This window comes from Dipodomys spectabilis, unplaced genomic scaffold (assembly GCF_019054845.1).
Source record: "Dipodomys spectabilis isolate Male_0828 unplaced genomic scaffold, ASM1905484v1 ptg000004l, whole genome shotgun sequence".
NCBI classification, from domain to species: Eukaryota; Metazoa; Chordata; class Mammalia; order Rodentia; family Heteromyidae; genus Dipodomys; species Dipodomys spectabilis.
In genome coordinates, this window is record NW_024870681.1 from 8,286,726 (window position 1) to 8,312,814 (window position 26,089).

General features: G+C 46.5%; 2 protein-coding genes across 4 annotated transcripts in view; one reads left to right on the top strand and one right to left on the bottom strand.

Moving 5' to 3' along the window:
• Myo19 (myosin XIX) overlaps nucleotides 1–6,213 on the top strand; it is a 34,055-nt gene extending 27,842 nt beyond the window's left edge. For all 3 annotated transcript variants that reach the window (XM_042692973.1, XM_042692972.1, XM_042692976.1), the window contains 5 exons: nucleotides 772–938; nucleotides 1,037–1,166; nucleotides 3,010–3,095; nucleotides 3,818–4,114; nucleotides 5,452–6,213. In XM_042692973.1, coding sequence (XP_042548907.1) covers nucleotides 772–938; nucleotides 1,037–1,166; nucleotides 3,010–3,095; nucleotides 3,818–4,114; nucleotides 5,452–5,580 — 809 coding nt within the window. In that variant the 3' untranslated portion in view covers nucleotides 5,581–6,213. The remainder of the gene's footprint in view (nucleotides 1–771; nucleotides 939–1,036; nucleotides 1,167–3,009; nucleotides 3,096–3,817; nucleotides 4,115–5,451) is intronic.
• On the bottom strand, nucleotides 6,014–15,954 carry Znhit3 (zinc finger HIT-type containing 3). Its single transcript, XM_042692988.1, has 5 exons — nucleotides 15,823–15,954; nucleotides 15,670–15,701; nucleotides 10,242–10,322; nucleotides 8,654–8,731; nucleotides 6,014–6,610 (listed from the first exon to the last, which is right to left on the bottom strand). The coding sequence occupies exons 1-5, from the start codon at nucleotides 15,906–15,908 to the stop codon at nucleotides 6,429–6,431; spliced, it is 459 nt and encodes a 152-aa protein (XP_042548922.1). The 5' UTR covers nucleotides 15,909–15,954; the 3' UTR covers nucleotides 6,014–6,428.
• Nucleotides 15,955–26,089: the final 10,135 nt, after the last annotated feature.

A 26,089-nucleotide genomic window follows, 5' to 3' on the forward strand; every position in this document is an offset into this window, starting at 1 on the left:
GCCAAGGAGAAAGAAGGTGCAAGGCTCCGGGCCACAGCTGCTCCACCACCTCCACCCTGCCTTGGGCTCACTGGGCTGTCCTGAGACAATTAAGCTTTGTTTTCCTCCCTTCTTGGATAGTTGTCATTTTCCTTTCACTTCTTTCCTTTCTTTTTTCCATGTTTGCTCTCCTGTCTGTCTCTTGTCCAAGCCCCTCTGGGCCCTGGTTGATCTTGCCGTTATCTCTCATCTTTGGCATCTGCTTTGGCAGCCTCTGCAGAGAGGCACTGGGCAGCTAAAGGCAATCAGAGCCCTCAGGTAATTGTTACTCCCACACAGGCATCTGCTCTGTGAGGCATGGGAGGGCAGGAGTGGGACCCCTTGGTTTGTGGGTTTTCAGGTTACCCCTTTTCCCATATGTGATCAGAGGTTCAGGAAATTACTTGACCACCCTGTTTGGCTCACAGTATTGGGGGCCTTGGAAACAAATGCTGGCCAAGCAGCCTGGAATTCCCTTGTCTAGGCATTCTGTCCCCCAGGTGAGCCTGGCAGTAAAGGCTGCAGAATCTGCAAGACACAGGAACATTAAGGACTCCCAACTCATTAGATCAGACAGGGTCCTGACAGACAACAGATGGGCTGCCTCCCCTAAAAAAAGGGGAGGAGGAAGAAATGGCTAGAAACAGCAGCTTGCATTATAGATTACTAAGGAGACCAAAGCCAGTCATTTCAGTCTACAGAAGTATATGGAAAGGACCACCATCTGATGGATCTTTGTCTCCCACCCCCCAGAATGTCCTCCACCTGCCAAGGAGGCCACACTGCAACCTCTCCTCCAGGACATTCTCCACACTCTACCAGCTTTAATGCAGACAGTGACCACACACAATGACCCCGCTGAGGCCACAACAGTGCCAGTACACTGTGGGAGGACCAAGGTGTTCATGACTGACTCTGTGGTGAGCAGGTTTGAGGATGAGGTTACTGGGTAGGGAGTGGGCACCTCAGGCTAGGAAGAGAAGGAGTGGCTGAAGAACTCAGAATAACCTTCTTCTAGCTAGAGCTTCTGGAATGTGGGCGTGCTCAGGTGCTAGAGCGAAGTGCCCGCTGCATCCAGTATAGCTGGAGGCGACACCAGCACCGAAAGCAAGAGCTGCAGAGGCAAGCTGCAACCCTCCTCCAGGCAGGTGAGTGGGTGGGACCTCCTGTCAGCTACTGCATACTCCATCCATTGCTGAAGCAGTGTCCCACACCCCAGCAACATCTCTATGGTGCCCAGGAACTCAATTCCCCATCCTCCTGGCCTTCAGGACATTCCACAAGTTAGTGCTGCGCAGGCTCAAAGTGGCCCTTCAGTTCTATTTCTTTTTTTTTTTTTTGGGTCCGGTCGTGGGGCCTGAACTCTGGGCCTGGGCACTGTCCCTCAGCTCTTCAGCTCAAGGCTAGTGCTCTACCACTTGAGCCACAGCGCCACTTCCAGCTTTTTTCTTTTTGCTTATGTGGTGCTGAGGAATCGAACCCAGGGCCTCGAGCATGCAAGGCAAGCGCTCTACCACTGAGCCACCTTCCCAGCCCGAGTTCTATTTCTTTAGACATAGGTAGGTGCCTATGCCAACACCTTTTTCCCTTTTAACTAGACTCCAGGGCCTGGGAAGAGGCCAAAGCCACAGGAACTTATTCATCATGAATGAGCCAACATTTGCAAGAGTTTTATGTATGTGTTGGTAGTAGAGCTTGAACTCAAGGCCTTGCACTGTCACTTGGCTTTTCACTGATAGCTGGCATTTGAACCACACTTTCAGGTCCTGCAGCAAGTAGTCTTTTTTTTTTTTTTTGGGTCCGGTCATGGGGCCTAAACGCTGGGCCTGGGCACTGTCCCTCAGCTCTTCAGCTCAAGGCTAGCGCTCTACCTCTTGAGCCACAGCACCACTTCGGGCTTTTTTTCTTTTTTGCTTATGTGGTACTGGGGAATCAAACCCAGGGCCTCAGGCATGCAAGGCAAGCGCTCTACCACTGAGCCACCTTCCCAGCCCCAAGTAGTCTTTTTTTGAGAAACAAAAATATTAGAAACAAACTAAGACTAGGTGTCTAGAAACAAACTAAGACTAGGTGTCATAATCCCAGCACTCTGGAGAATGATAGGTTCAGGGCCAGCTGGGCTACACAGCAAGTCTATCAAAAAATAAACCCCAACGACCTGCCAGTAGTGAGGTCATACCTAATTTGTAGATGTGTCCTTATGAATGCTTCTAAATACTTTGGAGACCTATTACCTGCTTAGTGGAAAACTGCTTCCAATGTGATGTTCAGACCTGAACTCAAACCTGTTTTATGAGCCTACCTTGTACAGTGTCAGTTTGTGGAAGCATGAAGAAAATTAAAATTCCCATACTCAATAATTACTCTTATGAATATTTGGGCCTATCTGGTGATGTCATCTAGTGTACCCATAAAGTAAGCAAAGGAAAAGAATGTATTTTTTTTTGGTGATTCTGGGCTTTGAGCTCAGAGCCTCACACTTGGTAGGCTGGCAGGTGTGGGCAGTGTTACAAGAGATTTTAATGCCGGGCGCTGGTGGCTCACGCCTGTAATCCTAGCTACTCAGGAGGCTGAGATCTGAGGATCGATTGCGGTTCAAAGCCAGCCCAGGCAGGAGAGACCGTGAGACTCCTATCTCTAATAAACCACCAGAAAACCGGAAGTGGCTTTGTGGCTCGAGTGGTAGAGCGCTAGCCTTGAGCTGAAGAGCTGAGGGACAGCGCCCAGGCCCTGAGTTCAAGCCCCACAACCGACAAAAAAAAAGAAAAAAAAGATTTTAATGTTCTACCGCTTGAGATACAGCGCCACTTCCGGTTTTCTAGTGGTTCATTGGAGATAGGAGTCTCATGGTCTCTTCTGCCCGGGCTGGCTTTGAACCGAGATCCTCAGATCTCAGCCTCCTGAGTAGCTAGGATTACAGGCGTGAGCCACCAGCGCCCGGCTCTAATGACCATTTTTTAATATCTCTACTGTTTCTGGCAACCTCCTCAGCCGTCCGTTCCTGGTTAACTCGGAAACACATCCAGAGGCTGCACACAGCTGCCACAGTCATCAAGCATGCATGGCAGAAGTGGAGAGTGAGTATGACTCAAGTGAGACAAGCAGTACGATTCTGCCAGGTAGCTCTGCCATGCAGTGGGGGGGGCCTCAGATACAGCACTTCCTGGTGGGCTGCAAAAGTAGAGTAGCATAAACAATGCCAAGCATACACTATCCTTGGAAAGGCACACTGGTAAAGGGTGAACCCTGCAGTGTGTCACTGGTGTCTGTCAAGTTGTTTTGTTTTGAAGCAGCACAGGCACAAGGAACCAGTCTAGTTCACGTCCGCTGGCTGTTAACAGCCAGATGCCTTCAACTTACTATGTCAAGCTGACTTAGGAAAAATAGGCTTCCATTTTCCATTAAGAAGGCTACACAAAAGCCAGGCATGGTGATACACATCTACAATCCCCACACTCAGAAGGCTTAGACGTTTTAAGGCCAGGGCTGGGAAGGTGGCTCAGTGGTAGAGCACTTGCCTTGCATGTCTGAGGCCCTGAGTTCGATTCCTCAGCACCACATAAGCAAAAGCCGGAAGTGGCGCTGTGGCTCAAGTGGTAGAGCGCTAGCCTTCAGCTGAAGAGCTGAGGGACAGCGCCCAGGCCCAGAGTTCAGGCCCCACGACCAGACCCAAAAAAAAAAAAAAAAAAAAAAAAGAAGTTTTAAGGCCAGACCTATGCTATACCCTATCTCAAAAATGGGAAGAATTATGAGAGTACTAGACAAATTTAAAGCTATAAAGAAATGTTTTCTTTTTAAGACCAGAATGGCTTTCCTTGCTTCTAAAGAACTGGATGGAATAGAAGAAAAGCAAACACCTGGCTTCGTGAGCTGCTCACCACAGCCCCCAGCACAGACCAGACTCCTGGGGGCAATAACCCGACTCTGGCCCCTGGGATTGGTACTAGCCAACTCAGGTACAGGTATGCGAGGCTTTCAGAGGAAGTTAGTGGTCTGTGCCTGCCTCCAGCTTCCCTCAAGCAGCCCCAGTAATTACAACATCCAGACCGCACAACAAGACCAGGATGGCATCACATCCATCCGAGCATTGCCTCAGGTATGGTATCTGATGGAATGGTGGTCACCTGATGCCATAAGTACAGTACTACCCCACCATAGTTCCAGGTTGTCCACACCTCTCTAGAGAAGGCAGGCAGCAAAGCTCGGGTGCTCATGGGGGCACAAGACTAAGCTGGGTTATAGCCCCTCCCTGACTCTGCTGTGTAAGCCAGAAGTCTTTCCCACCAATAGCTGTAGGAGTAGTTTATTTCCACTGTTAGAACTGGGAACTAGGGACTTAGTAGAGCCTTCGCTTTAAAAAAAAAAACAAACAAACCTGCCTGTGAGTGTTTTGGCTCTGCTGCTATGCTACAGAGCCCTATGGCAAGCAGGCTGTTCAGCCTGTCTTCATGGGCCAGACAGGTGGGCATGAGGCAGCTCCCCTTGCAGGATGACAAGTGAAAGCAGAATGACACTAACAACTCAGGGAACATAGGCCTTTTTAAAAGCCCTACTTTGATAAAAATATGTGTGTATGGTGATCATTTGTGACTTCAGATGACACCAAATCTATCATCAGACTTTTCTCAAGATTTTTCCTTGATTTTTTTTTTTTCAACTGAGGAACTGACAAGTAACTAAGTCAGTCATCTAAGTCCTTTGCATTTCTATAAGCATCTGGGGCAGGACAGACAACAGGAAGTCACTGTAGCTGAGGGAAGGTGATGGTGTTACATGTGGAGGCAGCCCCTCAGGATATGAGCTCTGGCTCTGTCCCATTCACTGGCTAACTGGTAATGGCACATCACCTCAGAGCCTCCTTGCCATACTCATCCTAGTATTGGTGTACAGTGAGTGAAAGTGACAAGGCAGAAGAAAACAATTTCCACACTAGAGGATAAGATCTCACATGAAAGTGCATAGGCTAGGAAAAGTGTAAGTGTTCTGATCTTCTAGCGGTGAGCTGGTGTCTCATTCTGAATGGATGTGAAACTTGGTACCTTACTACTACTTTGGACTGCCACTGTTTTAGAATCAGAAAAATCACATCATTAACTAGCTGAGCATTTGTGCCCATAATCTTAGCTAGTCAAGAGGGTAAGATCTTCAGATCATGGTTCACAGCTAGCCTAAGCTGGGAAAGTCCATGAGACTCTTAATTAGCTAGAGTTACACTTACAGTTTTTTGCTAAAGTAGTAAAATGCCAGCCTTGAGCATAAAAACTAAGAGATAGAGCCCAGGCCCCAAGTTCTAGCCCTAGTACCAAAAAAGGAAGAGAGGGAGAGGGAACGTGAACTTAGTCCTGCAGCCAGTACCTGCCCACACCTCACATTTCTAACATAGGTTCTGAGAAGTACCCTTCATTCTTCACACCTCTCCTTTTTTCTCCCTAGGGCTCGGTAAAGTTTCACTGCAGAAAGTCTCCGCTTCAATATGCTGATACCTGCCCCAAACCTTCACCCTGTACTGTTTCAGGTTTTAATCAGATTCTGCTAGAAAGACACAAGTTGATCCATGGGTGACCTCTTCTCACCTACCTGGCTAAGTGATCTTTAATGCCTTTGTTTCTATAAGGCCTTTTCCTGCCAGCAGCCTTGCCAAAGACACTTAATTAGCATACAAGTGCCAAACAATTCTCAAGGCAATTCCAAATGCACACATACAACCAAGAGATCCAGCCTGCAAACCAGGGCTCCATGGCCAGTGTACCAGCCCACCAAGCACTGGTAGAGTGCCAGGGTAGGTACTTACCACATCAGGATTAGGTCCACAGAGACCTTTCCATTTCACTACCTTCATGGATCAAACTCAGCTGGAGACTCTCCATACTTGAGTGTTACCTGTTACTACAGCAGGGGTAGTCACCCACAAGCACTTTAAAAGAAAACAGGCAGAGTCAACCTACAATTGGCTCTAAAATCTTAGCTGAGGAAAACTTGACATTTAGTTAGGGGGGAATATTTAATAAGTTCTTGATTTATTTAATATGATTTCAAAGAATTAGATTAGGAACCAAGTACAATGCAATATACACAAGAACCACATCTTCCATTTAGTTTAGTAACACTGATCCAGTTTTTAACTGAACCTGGATGAAAACTTGATATTTATGTGTATCCAAACTGTATAAAAAATAAAATATAAAACCAACCTTATTTTGAATATCAAACACCTTCTTCATAAAGGCTCAACACCTTGAGTATCTATGGATCTGAAGATATGAATCTGTCTCGGAGATATGTGGATGAAGGCAAAGGCCTCAGGAACCCAGCAGCCAGGCCGCCTAGGGAACCCCTACCCAGCTCCAGGGAGGAGCCAACAAGTACTGGGAGTGAGGCATATGCTTGGGCAAGGAATACAGGACTTCATTTTATGAATCCTCATTCTGGGACGGCTCCACAATGCTTAAACAGCAGTCTGCAAACTCCACAAACAAAGGCTCTTGCATATAGGTTTTCATCAGCTTTGCTTTGTTGTCCCCCTGATCAAGGTTGACCATCAGGTGTCTAAGGTGTGGATTGGTCAATAAGCTTCTTAAAGTTGCAGATTCCCCTTAAAAGGAAAAAAGTCAAAGTTCAAATAGAATCCCTAGAGATGTCTAAAAGCTTATGTTTCTAATATAACAAACTATTAAGAAGTTGTATCCCCTTAACCTTTGTTTGGAACAGATAGACTTTTTCCTTAATATAGCTTAAGTAATACAGTGTAACACATTTACACAGTAAACTCAAGAGATGATGTTAAAGTATATGCACATAGGTTATATGCAAATAGAGCACTATTTTATAAGCAACCTGAATATGCTGGGGTTGGGGAGTGGATCCTGGAATCTCTTGCAGGGATTCCAAATACCACAAAGCTAACAACTCACAATCGCACTGTTTCACTGAGAACTATGTAAAATCAGTATAGTAATATTTTCAAGTTAGCAACAGAATTTTTCCAAGTTTTTTTATGGTCATGCCAGGGTTTGAACTGAGCTTTGCACTTGTAAATCAGGTGCTCTTACCGTAAGTTTGAGCCATGCCTCCAGTCCTTACAAGATTTCGACTTCTTAGATCTTTTTAATTTTATGCTATTTTAGTATTAAAAAACAAACAAGGACTGGAAAGGTGGCTCAGTGGTAGAGTGCTTGTCTTCTTGCATGCATGAGGCCCTGGGTTCGATTCCTCAGCACCACATAAGCAGAAAAGCTGGAAGTGGCGCTGTGGCTCAAGTTGTAGAGTTCTAGCTTTAAGCTGAAGAGCTGAGGGACAGTGCCCAGGCCCAAAGTTCAGGCCCCACCACTGACCAAAAAAACAAAAAAGAACCACCTCAGCCCAAATACTCAAAATAGAACTTTTTGTTAAGTGTAGCTTTTGTTTCTAGATGTGCATAAAGATTCTCTGTGATGAAGCATAGTTATACCAAGTACTCTGATGTCCAAGCTGGCCATCCAGTACGCAGAGTGAATGAACACGAATACCGGTCTGGGGCCTTTTAGTTAGTATTTTTTTCACTTCTGTATAATTACTACCAGGGGACCAAGTACAAACCATAAACTTTCAGTATGACATGGAAGAATAAAAATGAAATGAGCTTTACAACTACATTAGCTCATTTGCATGTGTGTGTGTATATCTATATATACATATATATGTGTGTATATACAGATATATAGATATAGATATAAATATATATAAAACGACTAAGGCAAGAATTAAATAAGATTGGATACTACAAAAATATGTGGATTTTTATTGGTTTGTTTTTTGTACAAGGCCTAGGGCTTGAAATTAAGAGCCTGTATACTGTCCCTGAGCTTTTGTGCTCAAGGCTAGTTCTTCACACACTTGAGGCACAGTTCCCTTTCCAGTTTTTGTGGTTAATTGGAGAGAAGAGTCTCATGGACTTTTCCTGCCCAGGCTGGCTTTAAACTATGATCCTCAGATCTCAGCCTCTTGAATAGCTAAGATTTTAGGTGTGAGCCACCAGTGCTGGGCTACTTCTCCCCTAAAAAAAGTCAATCATGTGGTTACCAGCCTACAATTAGAGCTAGCCAGTAAATGAAGCACTGGATATAGGAAAAATATCTCTCTACCTTACAGATTTGTGTGAGAGAAGTAAATTACCATAAAATGGGGAGTAAGTATATATATTAGCCATAAGTCCAAGGTACTAAGAAGCCAGAAAAATTGCCTAATTCTCAGAAGCAATAAATCAAGAATAGCTTAGCTAAGAACATTTGAATCACATCTGCAAGGTAAGTAGGATTCCAGGAAGAAGGAATGGGGGTGTTAAGGGCAGACTGGGAAGGGAGAAAACTTAAATGTTTATAAAACTGTGTGGCTAGAGATGAAGGGCACTGCATGGCACAGCAAATATTTAAGACGTTTTTGAAAATCATTTGAGGAAAAAAAGGAATTGGGGCTGTATCTATAGCTTTGTAGAGCATGCATGAATCCCTGGACTGGATCGTCAGCATTAGGGACAAGGAATGGCAATGACGATGCGTCTCAAATGGTAGAGTACAAGCTGTGAGCAAAAAAAAACCACAAGGTCCCATGTTCACGTCCCAGTACTGGCTCCAAGAAAGAAAGCACAGCATTCACTTACCTAAATTCTTCAAGCTCTGTAAAGAAACTCTGTCTTCTTCCTCATCACTATTGAGAAAATCAGCTAGAGAGTCATCATCTGAAGAACACAAGGCACAAACAACTGTTCAGGATTCTGACTTTTTTGTTGTTGTTGGTCATGGGGCTTGAACTCAGGGCCTGGTCCTGTTCCTGAGCTTCAAGGCTAGTACTGTACCATTTTGAGCCACAGCTCTCTATCTCATTTTCTGGTAGTTAACTGGAGATAAGTCTCATGGACTTTTCTGTCCAGGGTGGCTCTGAACTCCAATTCTCAGATCTTAGCCTCCTGAGTAGCTAGGATTACAGACCTGAGCCATTGGTGCCTGGGTTGGACTCTTGATTTTATAGTTATGAAAGAAAAAGTAACATCTGCTCTGAAATTCACAGTCACAGTAATATTTTCTTGTACAAATGGAAGTGGCAATAATTGGTGATTCGGCTGGGGCTCTAGCTTCTAGCTAGTCAACAGGTTGAGATCTGAGGATCATGGTTCAAAGCCAGCTGGGCAGATTAGTCCATGAGCCTCTTATGTCCAACTAACCACTAAAAAGCTTAAATAGAGAGCTGTGGCTCCAGAAGTAGAGCACTAGCCTTGAGTAAAAAAAGTTAAGGGAGCATGCTCTAGTTCTGAATTTATATTCTAGTGTTCACACTTCCCATTTCCCTGCAGTCTTTAGGATGGAGCCCGGTATTATAGGTCTTATCATCCTTCCTCCCATCTCCTTGGTAATGGGCCAGTGATGGGCTAGATGCTCTATAAAAATCAAATCAAATCCACTGTGCTTTCAGCAAAGACAGAAAATTACTGGCACTGTCTGAACCTACCCAGGAAGTTTCTCCAAGGACAAATAAACCATCTTTAGTACCTCTTTAGTGATACCAGAGGGACTGCTTGCAAAGCCTGGCACAATGCAGGATACCAGGAGGTACTGGGGAAACAAAGCATAGATGCATGGGTGGAGGAATGCATGGATGGAATGGGACAGCAGCCCACTAGATCAGCCAGGCCTCAGCAGGGAAACCCAAAGCGAGGACTAAAAGGCTCATGCCACAGGGCCCACTGCAAACCCACAGGCCATGTCCATTACTTCCTCTCCCTCTGCCTCCTGTATGTTTCCTCTCCACACTGGAGGCTTCAAGCTGCACTCACCACCACCAAAGAAAACTCATGCCATATTCTTGAGATGGAAGCTGCCACTTACAAATAAAGCCATCCCTTTCTACTTGCCCAGCCCACCTTCTTTCCTCCCTCTTTTTTTTTTTTTTTTTTTTTTTTTGTCGGTTGTGGGACTTGAACTCTGGGCCTGGGCACTGTCCCTCAGCTCTTCAGCTCAAGGCGAGCGCTCTACCACTTGAGCCACAGCGCCACTTCCGGTTTTCTAGTGGTTTATTGGAGATAGGAGTCTCACGGTCTCTCCTGCCCGGGCTGGCTTTGAACCGTGATCCTCAGATCTCAGCCTCCTGAGTAGCTAGGATTACAGGCGTGAGCCACCATCGCCCGGCTTCTTTCCTCCCTCTTATTCTCCGAAACCTCCTTGAGTTTTGTGTGGTTCAAAGCAACTACCCACCTTTGTTGTCCTCAGGCTTTGTGGTTTTTACAGGAGCTGCTGATCTTTTCTCAATGGGACGAGTTTCAGGGCTGCACTGCTCTGAAATGGACACAAATCTCAGGCATGAATCCCTCCTTTCCTGCCCCTCCCCACCAAGCCAAAGGGAAGGTTATAGATCAGGTAAAAATGGATGGGAAATAGGGAGAGATCAAAGGGACAGAAAAAGGAAAACCATTAGCAACAGTTACCCTGAAAGAGGGTGAGGAACTGGGACTTCGGTCCCCACCCTCCCTCTTTTGCCTAATCTCATAGACTTTTCATTATGGATTAAGTGGCACATGGACTTCACGTGGTCTTTTCAGCACATCTGCAGGCTGGAGGCATAATTCAAATGGCAGAGCATTAGCCAAGCAAGCAATCTTGGCAAGTTCAAGGTACTGAGTTCAAGCCTCAGTACTGGCAAAATAATAATAATAATAATAAAGTCAGGTGCCAGTGGCTCACACCACTACTTTGCTACTCAGGAGGCTGAGATCTGAGGATGGTGGAGCCAGCCTGGGCAGGAAAATCCATGAGACTCTTACCTTCAATTAACCACCAAAAAACCAGGGTTGGAACTGTGGCTCAAGTGGTAGAGCGCTCATATTGAGCTGAGGGACAGCGCCCAGGCCCAGAGTTCAAGCCCCACAACTGACCAGAAAAAAAAAAAAAAAAGTAATAATAAACTCAGAGATCAGACACCACATTTGTATGCACTATGCCAACTGAAAGGGCAGGCCCAGCAGGGGCTTGGATCTTAAGAGGAAGAAGCCAGTGCTAAAGAATGTCCCCACTAGGGCCTCAACAAGAACACGATTAAGTACTCAGATCTTTACTGGTGCATCATAGACTCATAGTCTCACACATCACAGGATCTGAATTTTGAGCCCAGGCACCCATTGTTGATAGTACCACCATGTGACAACATAAACACTGTGATAGTCTCCCTAGAGAACACTGCCAGTGAGCCATGGGGATTTTGAACTCAGGGCCTCAGGTTCTTGCTTAGCATTTCTGATCAAGACTTATACTCTACCACTTGAGTTGCACCATCACCTCTGGCTTTTTGATAGTTTTAATTGGAGATAAGAGTCTCAAAGACTTTTCTGCCCAGGCTGGCTTCAAACTATAATTCCCAGATTTCAGCCTCCTGAGTAGCTAGGATTATAGGTATGACCCACCAGCATACATTCAGGTGGAGTTTTCAACAAGGGATAGAATAGCTCAAATTTGCATTTTGAGAAAAATCATCCAAGGAGCAACAGAGGACCTTGATGCTAGAAGAGAAAGAGGAACTTGATGCTAGAAGAGTTACTGAAGGAACCCCACAGGGCTGCAGGTAAGAGGAAAATTGTTCAGGACCACAGATTCCCAACTGTTTCTAACAAATCAGCTCCATTTCTTTCCTATCCTGAGCTGTAAGATTAATTCTGAAAATGCTTCAAAGAGATCTGGAAAACCAGACTAAAGATGAAACTGAAGGCAAAAACAATCACAATGGGGCTGGGAAGGTGGCTCAGTGGTAGAGCACTTGCCTTGCATGCATGAGGCCCTGGGTTCGATTCCTCAGCACCACGTAAGCAAAAAGAAAAAAGCCGGAAGTGGAGCTGTGGCTCAAGTGGTAGAGCTCTAGCCTTGAGCTGAGGGACAGTGCTCAGGCCCAGAGTTCAGGCCCCACGACCGTACCCAAAAAAAAAAAAAAACCAATCACAAGGAACTTTGAAACAGCAGTCAACGGAGAGCATATGATATAACAAATAGGAACAAGACAGATTGGAGAAAGACTCCAACAGCAGACATGACACAATTAGCTGGGAGTATCCTGTGAAAAGGGGACAATGGTCTAGTCAGGGCAGTTCCAACAAGCTGCCAGTGACTAAGTACAAAGCAATGCACTAGATACCTAGTGAGATACATAGGTCTCACTGAAATCTTACAGACATAAGCTGTTGAATTTCACTTACAAAGAGAGTTAAGTTTTCCTGTAATAAAGAAACTGGTCCAGCCAGACACCCATGGCACTCACCTGTAGCTACTCAGGAGGATGAGACCTGGAGGATCAAGGATCAAAGCCAACCTGGGCAGAAAAGTCTGCAAGTCTCCATCTCCAATTAACTAGTGAAAAGCCAGACTGGAGTCATGATTAAGTAGTAGAGCTCCAGCTGTGAGTAAGAGAACTAGGTCCCAAGTTCAAAATCTAGTACCAACCCACATACATACACACAAAGACAAGTGGAAGATACCACTTGAGCCACAGCACCACTTCTGTTTTTTTCTGCTTATCTGGTGCTGAGGAATCGAACCCAGGGCCTCATGCATGCAAGGCAAGCATTCTACCACTGAGCCACTTTCCCAGCGCAAGTGGAAGATTCTATACTCCCATTTCCTGAATGGGAAGCAGGAAATGTTTTTCTATTTCTCCTACTATATCTAGCTGAGTTTTTTTTTTTAAAGACAAATGCAAAGTGTCTACCAAATGAAGAGATATGACCATTAGAAATTCTTTCAATAGCCAGGCGTTGGTGGCTCATGCCTGTAATCCTAGCTACTCAGTAGGCTGAGATCTGAGGATTGCGGTTCAAAGCCAGCGGAAACTCCATGAGACTCTGATCTCCAATAAACCACTCAGAAAACTGGAAGTAATGCTGTGGCTCAAGTGGTAGAGTGTTTGCCTTGAGCTGAAGAGTTGAGGGATAGTGCCCAGGCCCAGAGTTCAAGCCCCACAACGAAAAGAAAAGAAAAGAAAAGAAAAGAAAAGAAAAGAAAAGAAAAGAAAAGAAAAGAAAAGAAAAGAAAAGGGAAGAAAGAAAGAAAGGAAGGAAGGAAGGAAGGAAGGAAGGAAGGAAGGAAGGAAGGAAAGAAAGATGGAAAAGGAAGAAAGAAGGAAAGAAATTCTTGTAATATTCTGTGTGCTGAAGACCAAACCCAGTGATTCCCACATGCTAGACAAGTGCTCTACCACTGACCTACCTTCCCAGCTGGCTAATAATAAGAACAGAGGCCAGGTGCTGGTGGCTCACACCTGTAATCCTAGGACTCAGGAGGCTGTGATTTGAGGACTACAGTTTGAAGCCAGCCCCAGCATGAGACTCTTATCTCCAAATAACCATCAGAAAACTGAAATGGAACTGTGGTTCAACGTGGTAGAATGACAGCCTTGAGCAAAAAGCTCAGGGACAGGGCCCAGGCCTTAAAAAAAAAAAGTGTGTGTGTCTTAAAAAAGGGTGTGTGTGTGTGTGTCTTAAAAAAGGGTGTGTGTGTGTGTGTGTGTGTGTGTGTGTGTGTGTGTGTGTGTGTGTGTGTGTGTGTGTGTGTGTGTGTGTGTGTGTGTGTGTGTGTGTGTGTGTGTGTGTGTGTGTGTGTGTGTGTGTGTGTGTGTGTCCCAGGCCTTAAAAAAAAGGTGTGTGTGTATGTGTCCCAGGCCTTAAAAAAAAGGTGTGTGTGTTTGTGTTCCAGGCCTTAAAAAAAAAGTTGTGTGTGTGTGTCCCAGGCCTTAAAAAAAGGTGTGTGTGTGTGTGTGTCCCAGGCCTTAAAAAAAAGGTGTGTGTGTTTGTGTCCCAGGCCTTAAAAAAAAAGGTGTGTGTGTGTGTGTGTCACTTACATATAAAGCAAATGAAAAAATTTTTTTTCTTTTTTGTCAGTCGTGGGGCCTGAATTCTGGGCTTGGGCACTGTCCCTCAGCTCTCCAGCTATACACTAGCACTCTACCACTTGAGCCTCAGCCCTACTTCCAGCTTTTTTTTGCTTATGTGGTGCTGAGGAATCGAACTGAGGGCCTCATGCATGCAAGGCAAGCACTCTACCACTGAGCCACTTTCCCAGCCCGCATATGAAAATTTAATTTACAGGCACATGTCAGACTCATCAGGCATGTCAGTTTCATAATCACACATATTAAGCAGCATTTACAGATTTTAAATGTATACACAATGTACTTGTGGATACATATGGACCAGTAAACATTATTTCTATCTTGTACTTTTTTTGGTAGTGGTTCTGGGGTTTGAACCCAGGGCTTCAAACTAGCTAGGCAATTCCTCTACCATGTCAGTCATGTCATAGCCCTTTCTTATTTATTTTTTGTTGGTCATGGGGCTTGAATTCTGGGCTTACATGCTTCTCCCTGAGCTCTTCAGCTCAAGGCTAGTGCTCTACCACTTTGAGCCACAGTACCACTTCTGGTTTTCTGGTGGTTAATTGGAGATAAGAGTCTCACAGACTTTCCTGCCCGGGTTGACTTTGAACCCTGATCCTCAGATCCTGAGTAGCTAGGATTACAGGTGTGAGCCACTGGCACCCAGTTTATTTACTTATTTTTTTAGATAGGGTCTTGTGTTTTTGCTGTGCTCCCTCCATGCCTCCCTCCCATGAAGCTGGGGTAACAGGAAGAAATTCACCACACCCAACTTCTTGGAAGTTGAGATGGGGTCTCCCTAACCTCCTAAGTAACAAATTACCATTATGTGTCACAGTGCTAAACCTTAAATATCAATAATTGCACCAAATATATGTATTTTCACATCACACACAAATTACTCAACTTCTTTCTTTGTGCCAGTCCTGAGACTTAAACTCAGGGCTTGGGCACTGTGGCTAAGCTTTTAGTGCTTATGTGCCCAAGGCTAGAGCCCTACCACTTGAGCCACAGTTCCACTTCCAGTTGTTTTTCTTTTTTATTGTTATTGTTGTTTTTGTTTTGAGTGCTTCATTGGAAATAAGAGTCTCTTGGACCTTCCTGCCCAAATCCTGCCGGCAGCCTCCTGAGCTGCGATTCAAGTGGTAGAGCGCCAGCCTTGAGAGGTAAAGCTAAGGAACGGTGCCTAGATAGGCAGAGTTCACGTCCCAGTACTGGCACAAAAAATAGTTCTTTATCTTACAACATTTGTGGGTCCCAGGGCTTGAACTCAGGGCCTGGGCGCTGTCCCTGAGCGTTTTTGCTCAAGGCTAGCACTCTACCACTTAAGCCACAGCGCCACTCCCGGCTTTTTCTGAGTAGTTTATTGGAGATAATTGTCTCCAGGATTTTCTTGTCCGGGCTGGCTTCGAACCGTGATCCTCAGATCTCAGTTAGGATTGCAGGCGTGAGCCACCAGCGCCCGGCATTTATGTTACCACTCTGAACAAAGAAGTGGGGCAAACATTTTTTCAAGAAAACGACTGTGGCCCGTTAAAAAGGGTCAACTAAGGTCTAGATTGGTTAACGCCGCGGAGCATTTTCAGACAGCGGTCTGGGGCTGCGGGGACGAAGGCGGGCTGACCACGCAAGTCTCCCGCAGGACGGGCGGGGAAAGCCGGGAAAGGCTCCGACAGGATCCCGAGCGACGCGGCCTGGCCGAGGCCCGCCGGCGCCCAGGACGGTGGCGGGGCGTGGGGCTGCCACGCGCGAGGAGGGGCCGCGGGGCCTTACCTTTGTGCTTCTGGAAGCACGTCACGGAGCAGCTGCAACGACAGAGACCGCGCGGGCTGCGTGAGCGCGGGAGGCTCCGCGGGGCCCGCGCCGGCCCCCCAGCCCCGGCCTAGCCTCCCCCCTCCCCCGCAACCCCACGAGCTCCCCACTCACTAGGGCACGCGGCAGGCCGGGCAGCGGTACTTGGGCTTCTCCAAGCAGATCACGCAGACCGCCGTGCTACACCGCAGCGAAGCCATGCCTCCGCACCACGCGCCGGGGCCGCGCGACCCGCGGCGCGCGTCAGCGCCGGCCACGCCCACTCATTTGAGTAAGAAAGCAGAACCAATCAGCGCTCGGCACTGACGGACAGGCAAAAGCAATCAAGCGACAAGGCTCAGCTTTTCCAGACCTCACAAGTAGAGCACCGATACGCTCAATGTACGTCGAGTCGCTGCCGCCCAAATGTTTCCTGGGTTTTTGTTGTTTTTGTTTTTCTGATTTTTTTGTCTCTCCGTGGAAAAATGTATGTCAACCCCTCCCCTGTTCTTACGTGGTTATGTGACTTGGAGCAAATCATTGCTACGCTTCAGGTGTGTTGCCATAGGGTTTTTTCTTTTCTTTTTTTTTTTTTTTTTTTTGCAGGTCCTGGGCCTTGAACTCAGAGCCTAGGCTCTGTCCCTGCGCCTCTCTCTCTGCTCTAGGCTAGAGCTCTTCCACTTGAGCCATTTCTAGCTTTTTCTTTGTATGTGGTACTGAGGAACCAAACCCAGAACTTCATGCATGCTAGTCAAGCACTCTACCACTAATCCACATTCCCAGCCCTGCCATAGGATTTTCTGAATCTTACAATAGACACTGAATTCTCCCGCTCATCCAATCCTCTTATCTTTGGAAATGAAAAGTTCAGACACAAGCCAAATCAGGTGGATCATATGGCATACAGAACCCTGACTTGCCCTTAACTGCTTTAGCCACTTTTCCAAAAGGAAAGACTTTTTGCCGGGGTCGGGGGCGGCGGGGAGGGGGACCACAAAGAAAATTAGCCTTCTGCCAGATAGCTCAAGCTGGTTTTGAACCAACAATTATCCTGTCTCCACCTCTTGATTACAGTATGTGTCACTATGTCCAGGGAAAGAAATGTCTTGGGTAATGGCTACTGGCAAATTAGCTCCCAACTCTGATTCCTGCACTGTCCAGGTGCTGGAAACTTACAGAGATTAGAAGATAATGGTCAGTACAGTGGACCCATTGCAACAATGAGACGTACAAGTCATTATGTCAAAAACGAACTTTACAACTTTGGGGGGGGGAGGGTTAGGTGGGAAAGGGGGGGGAGGATGGGATGGGAAGGGGAAACAAAGGAGGAGGCTACAATGCTTGTTGAGAAATGTACTCATTGTCTTGCCCATGTAATTGTAACCCCTCTGTACAGTATTTTCACAATAAAAAAAAAGTCAAACTGATCCGCTTAAGACCATTAAAAAAAAATAAGAAGATAATAGTCAGAGCTGGGAAGGTAGCTTAGTGGTAGAGTGCTTGCCTAGCATGCATGAAGCCCTGGGTTCGATTCCTCAGTACCACATAAACAGACAAAGCTGAAGTGGTGCTGTGACTCAAGTAGTAGAGCAGTAGCCTTGAACACAAAGAGGATCATGGGCAGAGCCCAGACACTGGGTTCAAGCCTCAGGACCAGCAAAAGAGGAAGGAGGTGGTGGTGGAGAAGGAAGAGGAGGTGGAGGAAGAGAAGGAGGAGGAGGAGGAGGAAGAGGGGAAGAAGAAGATAATGCCCAGGTAGAGTGATTTACAACATAATCCTAGCTATTCAGAGAATATACATACATTATGTGAATATGTATAGATAGATAGATAGATAGATAGATAGATAGATAGATAGATAGATATACATGTATGTGAATAGCAGAGAATTAGCTCTTCATCTTTTGTTCACCACTGTGGTTACTATGCCTGCTTGGGCTTCTCACCATGACTTCTCACAAGACTTTCAGAATCAAGTAGTTTCTTTTTTTTTTTTTGGTCGGTAGTGGGGCTTGAACTCTGGGCCTAGGCTCTGTCCCTCAGCTCTTCAGCTCAAGACGAGCGCTCTACCACTTGAGCTACAGTGCCACTTCCGGTTTTCTGGTGGTTTATTGGAGATAGGAGTCTCACGGTCTTTCCTGCCCCGGCTGGCTTTGAACCGCGATCCTCAGATCTCAGCCTCCTGAGTAGCTAGGATTACAGACAAGCGTGAGCCACCAGCGCCCGGCTCAAGTAGTTCCTAGCCAAGAAACAAAAGCAAAATGGCCCCATTCCCCAGTGGATTCTATTGAAAACTAGTAACAAAATCAGGTACAACTCCAGAGAAGACACTGGAGGAGAGCCAATCTAGTTCTGTAAAGAATTGCATCAGATGTCCACATATTTATGCTCTACTATGAACCAATCAAGCTGAAACGTCCGTATTGTCTGGATTGACAGTTGGACACTTTTTGCTAATCCTGGGGCTTGAATTCAGGGCCTGGGCACTGTCTCTTAGCCCCTCTGTGCTCAAGGCTAGCACTCTACCACCTGAGCCACAGCGCCACTTCCGGTTTTTTCTGTTTATGTGGTACTGAGGAATCAAACCCAGGGCTTCATACATGTTAGGCAAGCACTCTGCTACTAAGCCACATTCCCAGCCCAGGCATTTTTTTAACTGGTTTTTCTTTGGTTACTTTGGGAACAGAAATAAATATGTGAAACCTTACATTTGAAAAAAGAAAAGGAAGGAAGGAAGAAAGAAAGACGAGAACTAGAGGATGGAGATTTGAGGCCAGCAGAGCAAAAAGTCGATGAAACCCTATCTCAATCTATAAAATATCTCAGCTACTTTGGAGGCCATAGATAGGAGGATTCTGGTCTACAGCTTTGGGCTAAAACATTGACTTTACCTGAAAAATAACTAAAGCTAAAAAAGGTGGTTGGGAAGCATATCTCAAGTGACCGAGCACTTGTCTAGCAAGAGCAAAGCAAAGCACTTTTTTTTCCAAGTACAGGAAAAGGGGACAGTCATTTTTTTTCCTTTCTTTTCTTTTCTTTTTTCTTTCTTTTTTGTCAGTCAAGGGGCTTGAACTCAGGGCCTGGGTTCTATCCCTGAGCTCTTTTGCTCAAAGCCAGCACTCTACCACCTTGAGCTACAATGCCACCTCCTGTTTTCTGGTGATTAATTAGAAATAAGAGTTTCACAGACTTTCCTGCCTAGGCTAGCTTGAAACCATTATCCCCAGATCTCAGCCTCCTGAGTAGTTAGGAACACAGGCATGAGCCACCGCGTCCAGTGGGGAGTTCATTCTTAGGATGGTATTGTGCTAGCATGACATTGGCCTCATCCCAGTCCCAACCTCGATATAGCAGATTGACCAGAGAATATGTGAGTGACCTCCTACCGAAAGATGGGACCCATGAACCCGGACAGATGGGCTATGATGAGACTTGAATGCCATCAAACTTTAGGTGTAGATAATCATACATTAAGAGTCCTGGGAGTGGCCCTGCCTAACCATGGCTCCTGCCCTGCTTTTGTTTGGCCCTCCCAGGCCTTAAATCATCCTCACTCCCAAGAATCTTCCCTTTAGTGTCATATGGTCTGATTCAATAAGGGTGCTTTACTAAGATATCCAGGTGTGGGAATGGATCTGCTACAATGTTCAGTGGCTGGAGTCCTCCCTCAACCTCTTTGCTGGCTTATGTGACTTAGAGGTAGTTGGTTACTCCCTCTGTTAAAATGGATGTTCAGGCCTACTTTTTTGTGATATTATAAAAGAATTATAAAACACTTTTTGTGGTTTACACTTTTTTAAAAAAAAATTTATTTATTTATTTATTTATTTATTTATTGTGAAAATACCATACAGAGGGGTTACAATTACATGGGCAAGATAATGAGTACATTTCTTATCAAGCATTGTTGCCTCCTCCTTTGTTTCCCCTTCAAAACACTTTCATTTTTTATTTTTATTTTTGTCAATTGTGGGGCTTGAACTCTGGGCCTGGGTGCTGTCCCTCAGCTCTTCAGCTCAAGGCAAGCACTTTACCACTTGAGCTACAGCACTACTTCTGGTTTTCTGGTAGTTTATTGGAGATAAAAGTCACATGGCCTTTCCTGCTGAGCTGGCTTTGAACCATGATCCTCAGATCTCAGCCTCCTTAGTAGCAAGTATTACAGGCGTGAGCCAGGGGCACCTGGAGAAAGCACTTTTATTGTGTCAGGCGCTAGTGGCTCAAAGTGGTAGAGCACTAGCCTGAGTACAAAAGCTCAGGACAGAGCCCAAGTCCTGAGTTTAAGCCTCGAGTAGCGCGCGTTTGCACACACACACACACACACACACATTTTATAATCAGAATTGCTACAAAGTGACACACACCTGTAACCTCACCTATCTAAAAAGCAGAAGAGATCTTTCCCATCTAATTGTAACCCCTCTGTACAGTATTTTCATAATAAAAAATAAATAAAAATAAAAAGCAGAAGAATATTGGTAATTGAAGAACAGCCCAGGAAAAATTAGCTTGGCTTTTTTTGTACGCGTGTCGGTTGTCGGGCCTGAACTCTGGGCCTGGGCGCTGTCCCTCAGCTCTTCAGCTCTACCACTTGAGCCACAGCACCACTTCTGACCTTTTCTGCTTATGTTAGGAATGGAACCCAGGGCCTCAGGCATGCAAGGCAAGCACTCTACCACAGAGCCTAGCCCCTAGCTTGGCTTTATTTAAAAAACAAAACACAGAAATTAAAGTGCTATGGGTTGGAGGAGCTAGTTCAAGAGGAAGAGCACTTACCTACCCAAGGTTCAATTCCAAGTACAGCAGGAGGAAGGAGGAGGAGGGGGAGGAGGAAGATGAAGAAGGAGGAGGAAGAAGAAGAGCTAGGCAGTGGTGGCTCATGTCTATAATCCTAGCTACCCAGCTGGCTGAGATCTAAGAACTGTGGTTCGAAGTCAGCCCAGGCAGGAAACTCTGTGAGACTCTTATCACCAATAACTACTCAAAATAGCTGGAAGTGGCGCTGTGACTCAACTGAGTAGAGCAATGGTAGAGCACTCAGTGGTAGAGCAAAAGAAGCTCAGGGACAGAGTGCAAGCCCCAGGACAGGTCAAAAAAAAAAAAATGAAGGAGGAGGAGAGAAAAGAAAAGGGAGGATGAGGAGGGGGAATGGGGAGGGTGAGGAGGAAAGGAGAGGGAGAAGGAGAAGAAGAAAAACATGTGAGTTTTGGGTTCCAGAAGCTCAGCCTTGTTCTGCTTCAGTGGGAGATCCAGGAGGGAAGGCGATCTCTTCCCTCTTTGGCAGCAGCAGGATGCTGTCCAGTCCATAGTGCTGAAGCTGCAGGCCCCTCTGGCCACCTGGTATTACCAACCCTCATTCTCTCCCAGGACCCACCCAGAATCCCAAACAAGTCCACCCTGACCCAATAGTCCACAACATTCCTCACATTCCTTGACAGTTTCACCAAGAACCTCAAGCATCCCAGAAGGTCCAAGCTTATCTGAGAAGGCCAAGGAAGACCAGTGACTCATCCAGGACCCCAGAGGATCCTGGTGGCATGGTTGGAAATCCACTCCCTGTGCGGTACACCACAAACCTCTCCATCTGTATCCTGTGAGCTGGGGACAGGGCTGAGGCCAGGGGGAAGTCCCACGATATTCAGAGGCTCCCCCTTGCCCACCAGAGACTTAACCACACTGACTTCCCTACCTGCCAGTCCACCTGGGCAGGAGCCTCCTGCCCAAAGAGAGAACATCCCTAAAATCCCTGTGCTCTGAATGTTCCTCTCTTGCATTGATGGCTGCACTCCCCCCCCCCCCCCCCCACACACACACACAGTCCAGGAAAGGAGGGGCAGGGTTTTTTGGTTTGTTTTGGTTTTTGGTTTTGTTTGTTTGTTTGTTTTTGTGGGGCCTGAACTCTGGGCCTGGGCGCTGTCCCTCAGCTCTTCAGCTCAAGGCTAGCACTCTACCACTTGAGCCACAGCACCACTTCCAGCTTTTTCTGCTTATGTGGTGCTGAGGAATCGAACCCAGGGCCTCATGCATGCAAGGCAAGCGCTCTACCACTGAGCCACCTTCCCAGCCCCTTAGGGATACCCAAGAGCTTAACGTGGCAACTCTCGCCTGTAGACCCAACACGTCAATGCCACTCTTGCAGCAGCCCCTGAAAGCATCTTGCTCTCTCTGCATCCCCTGCAGACCTGTTCTAGCAGCCGCCTCCATACAAGGCGTTGACCCCAAGGCTCAGTGCAGGACCTGGAGCTGAGAGGTTGCAAAGGACATTTTCAGGGCTGTATGGTTGGTGGTGGGTGCTGTCAGGACCTGGGAAACCAGCCAGGCCCTCAAGAACATCTTAAGCCCTTGAGCCAGATCTCACGCCCCGCTGTGGCCACCTCCAGAGGGCGCTGTGGGTCCAGACTGGCCCTGAGACTCCAGGATTGGAGACATCAGGATTGGAACTCCAGATTGCATCAGGAGGTTCTGCTTCTGAAAGAACAGGTCTGAGGGCTGGCCAGCACCTTGAGCACTGTCAGGTGTGGAGATAGAGCACCAAGTGCCTGAGAGCTATGCCAGGACTGTATGGGCAGAGTTTCTCCTATGGGAAAGAAGCACAAACAAACCAGGCATCCAGATGCTGTGGCTATTCAGGGGCAGGTGGCTCCCATGGTACCCCCATGGCTGTGTGCTCCTCAAAACAAACCTCCCACTCAGGAGGGTGGGGTTCCAGCTAGAAGCAGGTGACTCATATTGGCCTAATGAATAATCTAACCATAGCAGGGACTAACGAGTTACTAATAGCCCTTGAACATTCCCTGGCTGCCCTGTTGGATGGGCAGATCCATCTAATCTCCTCCATGCATCCCACATGTGTTGCCCTTAGCAGAAACCTGGGGTTGATGAAAGTGAACTCTTCCAAATCTCAGCTCCTTTCTGAAACTCCCTCACCCCCATCTTTCTTTCCCCCAAGTGATGGAGCAGTGAGAACAGCACTAGAAATGATTATAATGGGCCCACTAGGGGGGGGACTGTTGCATATTCTCAATGGCTGCTTTCCATTTCCATTCTAGTGGGTACAGACAGAGTAGTTCACGTGATCAAAGGAGTGAATTTGCTGCTGGAAGCCCCAAGGTTCTCAAGGGATAGAGTGAAGTAATCCCATTCTTTGCATGTTATTTTATTCTCCAGAAACTGTATCCTGTGTGCCAGGGGCTCAGGCCTGTAATCTTCTTCTTTTTTTTTTTTTAGACAGTCCTGGAGCTTGAACTCAGGACCTGAGCACTGTCCCTGAGCTTATTTTTTTTTGCCAGTCTGGGGCCTGAACTCAGGGCCTGGGCTCTGTCCCTCAGCATTTCAGCTTAAGGCTAATGCCCTACCACTTAAGCTACAGGGCTACTTCTGGCTTTTTCTGCTTATGTGGTGTTGAGGAATCGAACCCAGGGCCTCATGCATGCAAGGCAAGTGGTATACCACTGAACCACCTTCCCAGCCCTGTTCCTGAGCTTTTTTTTGATTAACCGCTTGAGCCATTTCTGTTTTTTTCTGTTTATGGTACTGAAGAATTGAACCCAGGACTTGGTGCATGCTAGGCAAGCACTCTACCACTAAGCCACATTCCCAACCTCTCAGGCCTGTAATCTTAGCTACTTAGGAGGCTGAGATCAAAGCTGGCCAAGCAGAAAAGTCCATGAGATTCTTTTCTCCAATTAAGTGTGAGCACGCACATGCATGTGCACACGTGTATGTGTGCGCACACACAGAGAAGTAGAACTATGGTTCAAGTGGCAAAATGCTAACCATGAGCAAAAAAGCTCAGAGACCCTGAATTCAAGCACAAAATGAAAAGAAAGAAAAAAGAAATTGTACCCATCCTCCAACTCTAGACAATGACCTACAATCATTTCTAAATTATGAAGGAGATAGAGAACTGAATTCCCACCATCACAGAAGTATTGGGAGAGTACAGACAAGAGGGGTCACCTTCATTACCTGATCATCTCACACCTGAGCTCCCAGATCTCCCACCTTAAATGCCCTGGGACACAATCAAAAGGTGTGAGACACACTCCTACATGTGTTTGTGAGGTCCTTTCTAGAGATGATTACATCATGAGGGGCTTTGACTTAATGAATGGGTTAATTATTTGATGGATTCATACTGTGAAGGTATTATTGAGAGGCAGTAACATAGGAGCGAAAGCCTAGAAGGTCCAGAGGTGAGTATTTTGCCCTGGTCCTTCCTGTATTCTCTTTCTCTGGTACTCAGATGCTGTGAACTGCTCTGCACTGTTATTTCTCCCTACCCATGATGGACTGACACTACTGAAACTGAGGCAAAATAAATAAGTCATTCCTTTCGATTATTCTCTCAGGTATTTTGGTCAAAAACACATTGTCAAGCTGGGAGTTAGGGAAATTGTCTGGCAGATTTTACAGAGCAGAGCACGAGTTACCAGCCCAAAATGGAGCTGGAGACTTGCAGGGTGGATGGGTCAGGAGAAGCATTGTAAAATTCAGGATTTGTCCTGTGCTAAGAACAGGCGGGAATGTATCAGCTCAAAGTTTGGGACATGTGTTAAATTCAAATAACCAAACCAACTTGTGGGTTTTTTGTTTTTGTTTTTTGCCAGTCCTGGGGCTTGAACTCAAGGCCTGGGCACTGTCCCTGAGCTTCTTTTGCTCAAGGCTAGCACTCTACCACTTGGGTCACAGTGCAACTTTGGGCTTTTTCTGTTTATGTGATACTGAGGAATCGAACCCAGGGCTTCATGCATGCTAGGCAAGCACTCTACCACTAGGCCATATTCCCAGCCCCAACTATTTTTTTCCTTTTTGTATGTTAGGAAACTGAGTCAGGTGGATGAAAGAAGAAAAAGGAGACAGAGATCTCAGCAGACCAGAACAGTATTAAATCATGACTGCAGTGGGACTCCATAGAACACCAAGCAGGGTGGGAACAGACAAAGAACAGGAGTGTGTGTGGGTGTTACGTTTTTGTTTTTGTTTTTGGTCCGGTCGTGGTGCCTGAACTCTGGGCCTGGGTGCTGTCCCTCAGCTCTTCAGCTCAAGGCTAGTGCTCTACCACTTGAGTCACAATGCCACTTCCGGCTTTTTTCTTATGTGGTGCTGAGGAATCGAACCCAGGGCCTCAGGCATGCAAGGCAAGCACTCTACCATTGAGCTACCTTCCCAGCCCCTGGGTGTTACGTTTTTATACATTCTGAGATCCTTCTTTGGAATGTCTTTGTCCTGTCCAGCTAGGGATTTATTGGTCTGAACTGTCCTGTTTGGGATTTACAATGTAAACAGTCCTGTTGGGGAGGGGGTATTATGGTAGGGGTATTCTCCTGATGCTGGCAGTCTCCTGCACCTTCAGATAAGATCAGAGGTGAAGTGTTCCTGAGAACCAGGAGGGGTTCGTTGGAGAGGCTGGTCTGTGGGCCAATAACAGTCTGGGACTTAGAACAAAAAGAATTTTTTTTTTGTTAGTTCCTCCTCATGTAGCCCCACCACCATGATATTCTTGCTGTGCTCACAGATCTTTTACTTCCTGGAGGACTAAGATTCCCTAAAATTCCTAGCAGAGTCATCAAGCGCGCTTTGTCCATCCTCCCAGTGCGGCCTCATCGCTCAGGGTGGTTAGCACAGGGCAGGAGCGCAGCGCTCTCCTGTCTAGATCTCAGGAGGCATTCACAGACAAAGGTGTCATAAAAGTAAAAGTTCTAGAGCATAGCCAGGTGCCAGTGTAATCCTAGCTACCCTAGCCACGAGCTGAGGATTGTGGTTTGAAACCAGCCCAGGCAGACAAACTTTTTTTTTTTTTTTGTCAGTCGTGGGGCTTGAACTCTGGGCCTGGGCGCTGTCCCTCAGCTCTTCAGCTCAAGGCGAGCGCTCTACCACTTGAGCTACAGCGCCACTTCCGGTTTTCTGGTGGTTTATTGGAGATAGGAGTCTCACGGTCTCTCCTGCCCGGGCTGGCTTTGAACTGCGATCCTCAGATCTCAGCCTCCTGAGTAGCTAGGATTACAGGCGTGAGCCACCAGCGCCCGGCACTCAGACAAACTTTTATCTCCAACTAAACAGCAAAAAGCCAGAAGCGGAGGCATGGCTCAAGTGGTAAAATGCCAGCTGTAAAGACAAAGTTGAGTTGGAGCAGGAGGCTTTTAGTTTGGTTCAAGGAAAAGTCATGGAGCATGTATGAGGGCGGAGCAGGGCTTCTTCCTGACCAGCTGAGCTTCCCTGGTTTGGCTCATACTTTATGTTCTTGCAATATTCACCTAGAGCCCACTCCGGAGGATCCTCTGTCTCCTCTGCTTCTCCCTTCCTCCCAGTCTCAGCATTCTTCTTGTTTCCATGGGAACAGATTCAAGTGGGATGCCAATAAACAGGATGTTGATGACCTCAGTAATCCTTTTCCCACTGG

Coding starts and splice junctions, on each gene's coding strand:
- Znhit3 (XM_042692988.1), bottom strand. CDS start 15,908: ATGGCTTCGCTGCGGTGTAGCACGGCGGTCTGCGTGATCTGCTTGGAG. Junction 15,702..15,822: donor CCGGCCTGCCGCGTGCCCTA/GTGAGTGGGGAG, acceptor CTGTCGTTGCAG/CTGCTCCGTGACGTGCTTCC. Junction 8,732..10,241: donor AAAGCCTGAGGACAACAAAG/GTGGGTAGTTGC, acceptor TGTGTTCTTCAG/ATGATGACTCTCTAGCTGAT.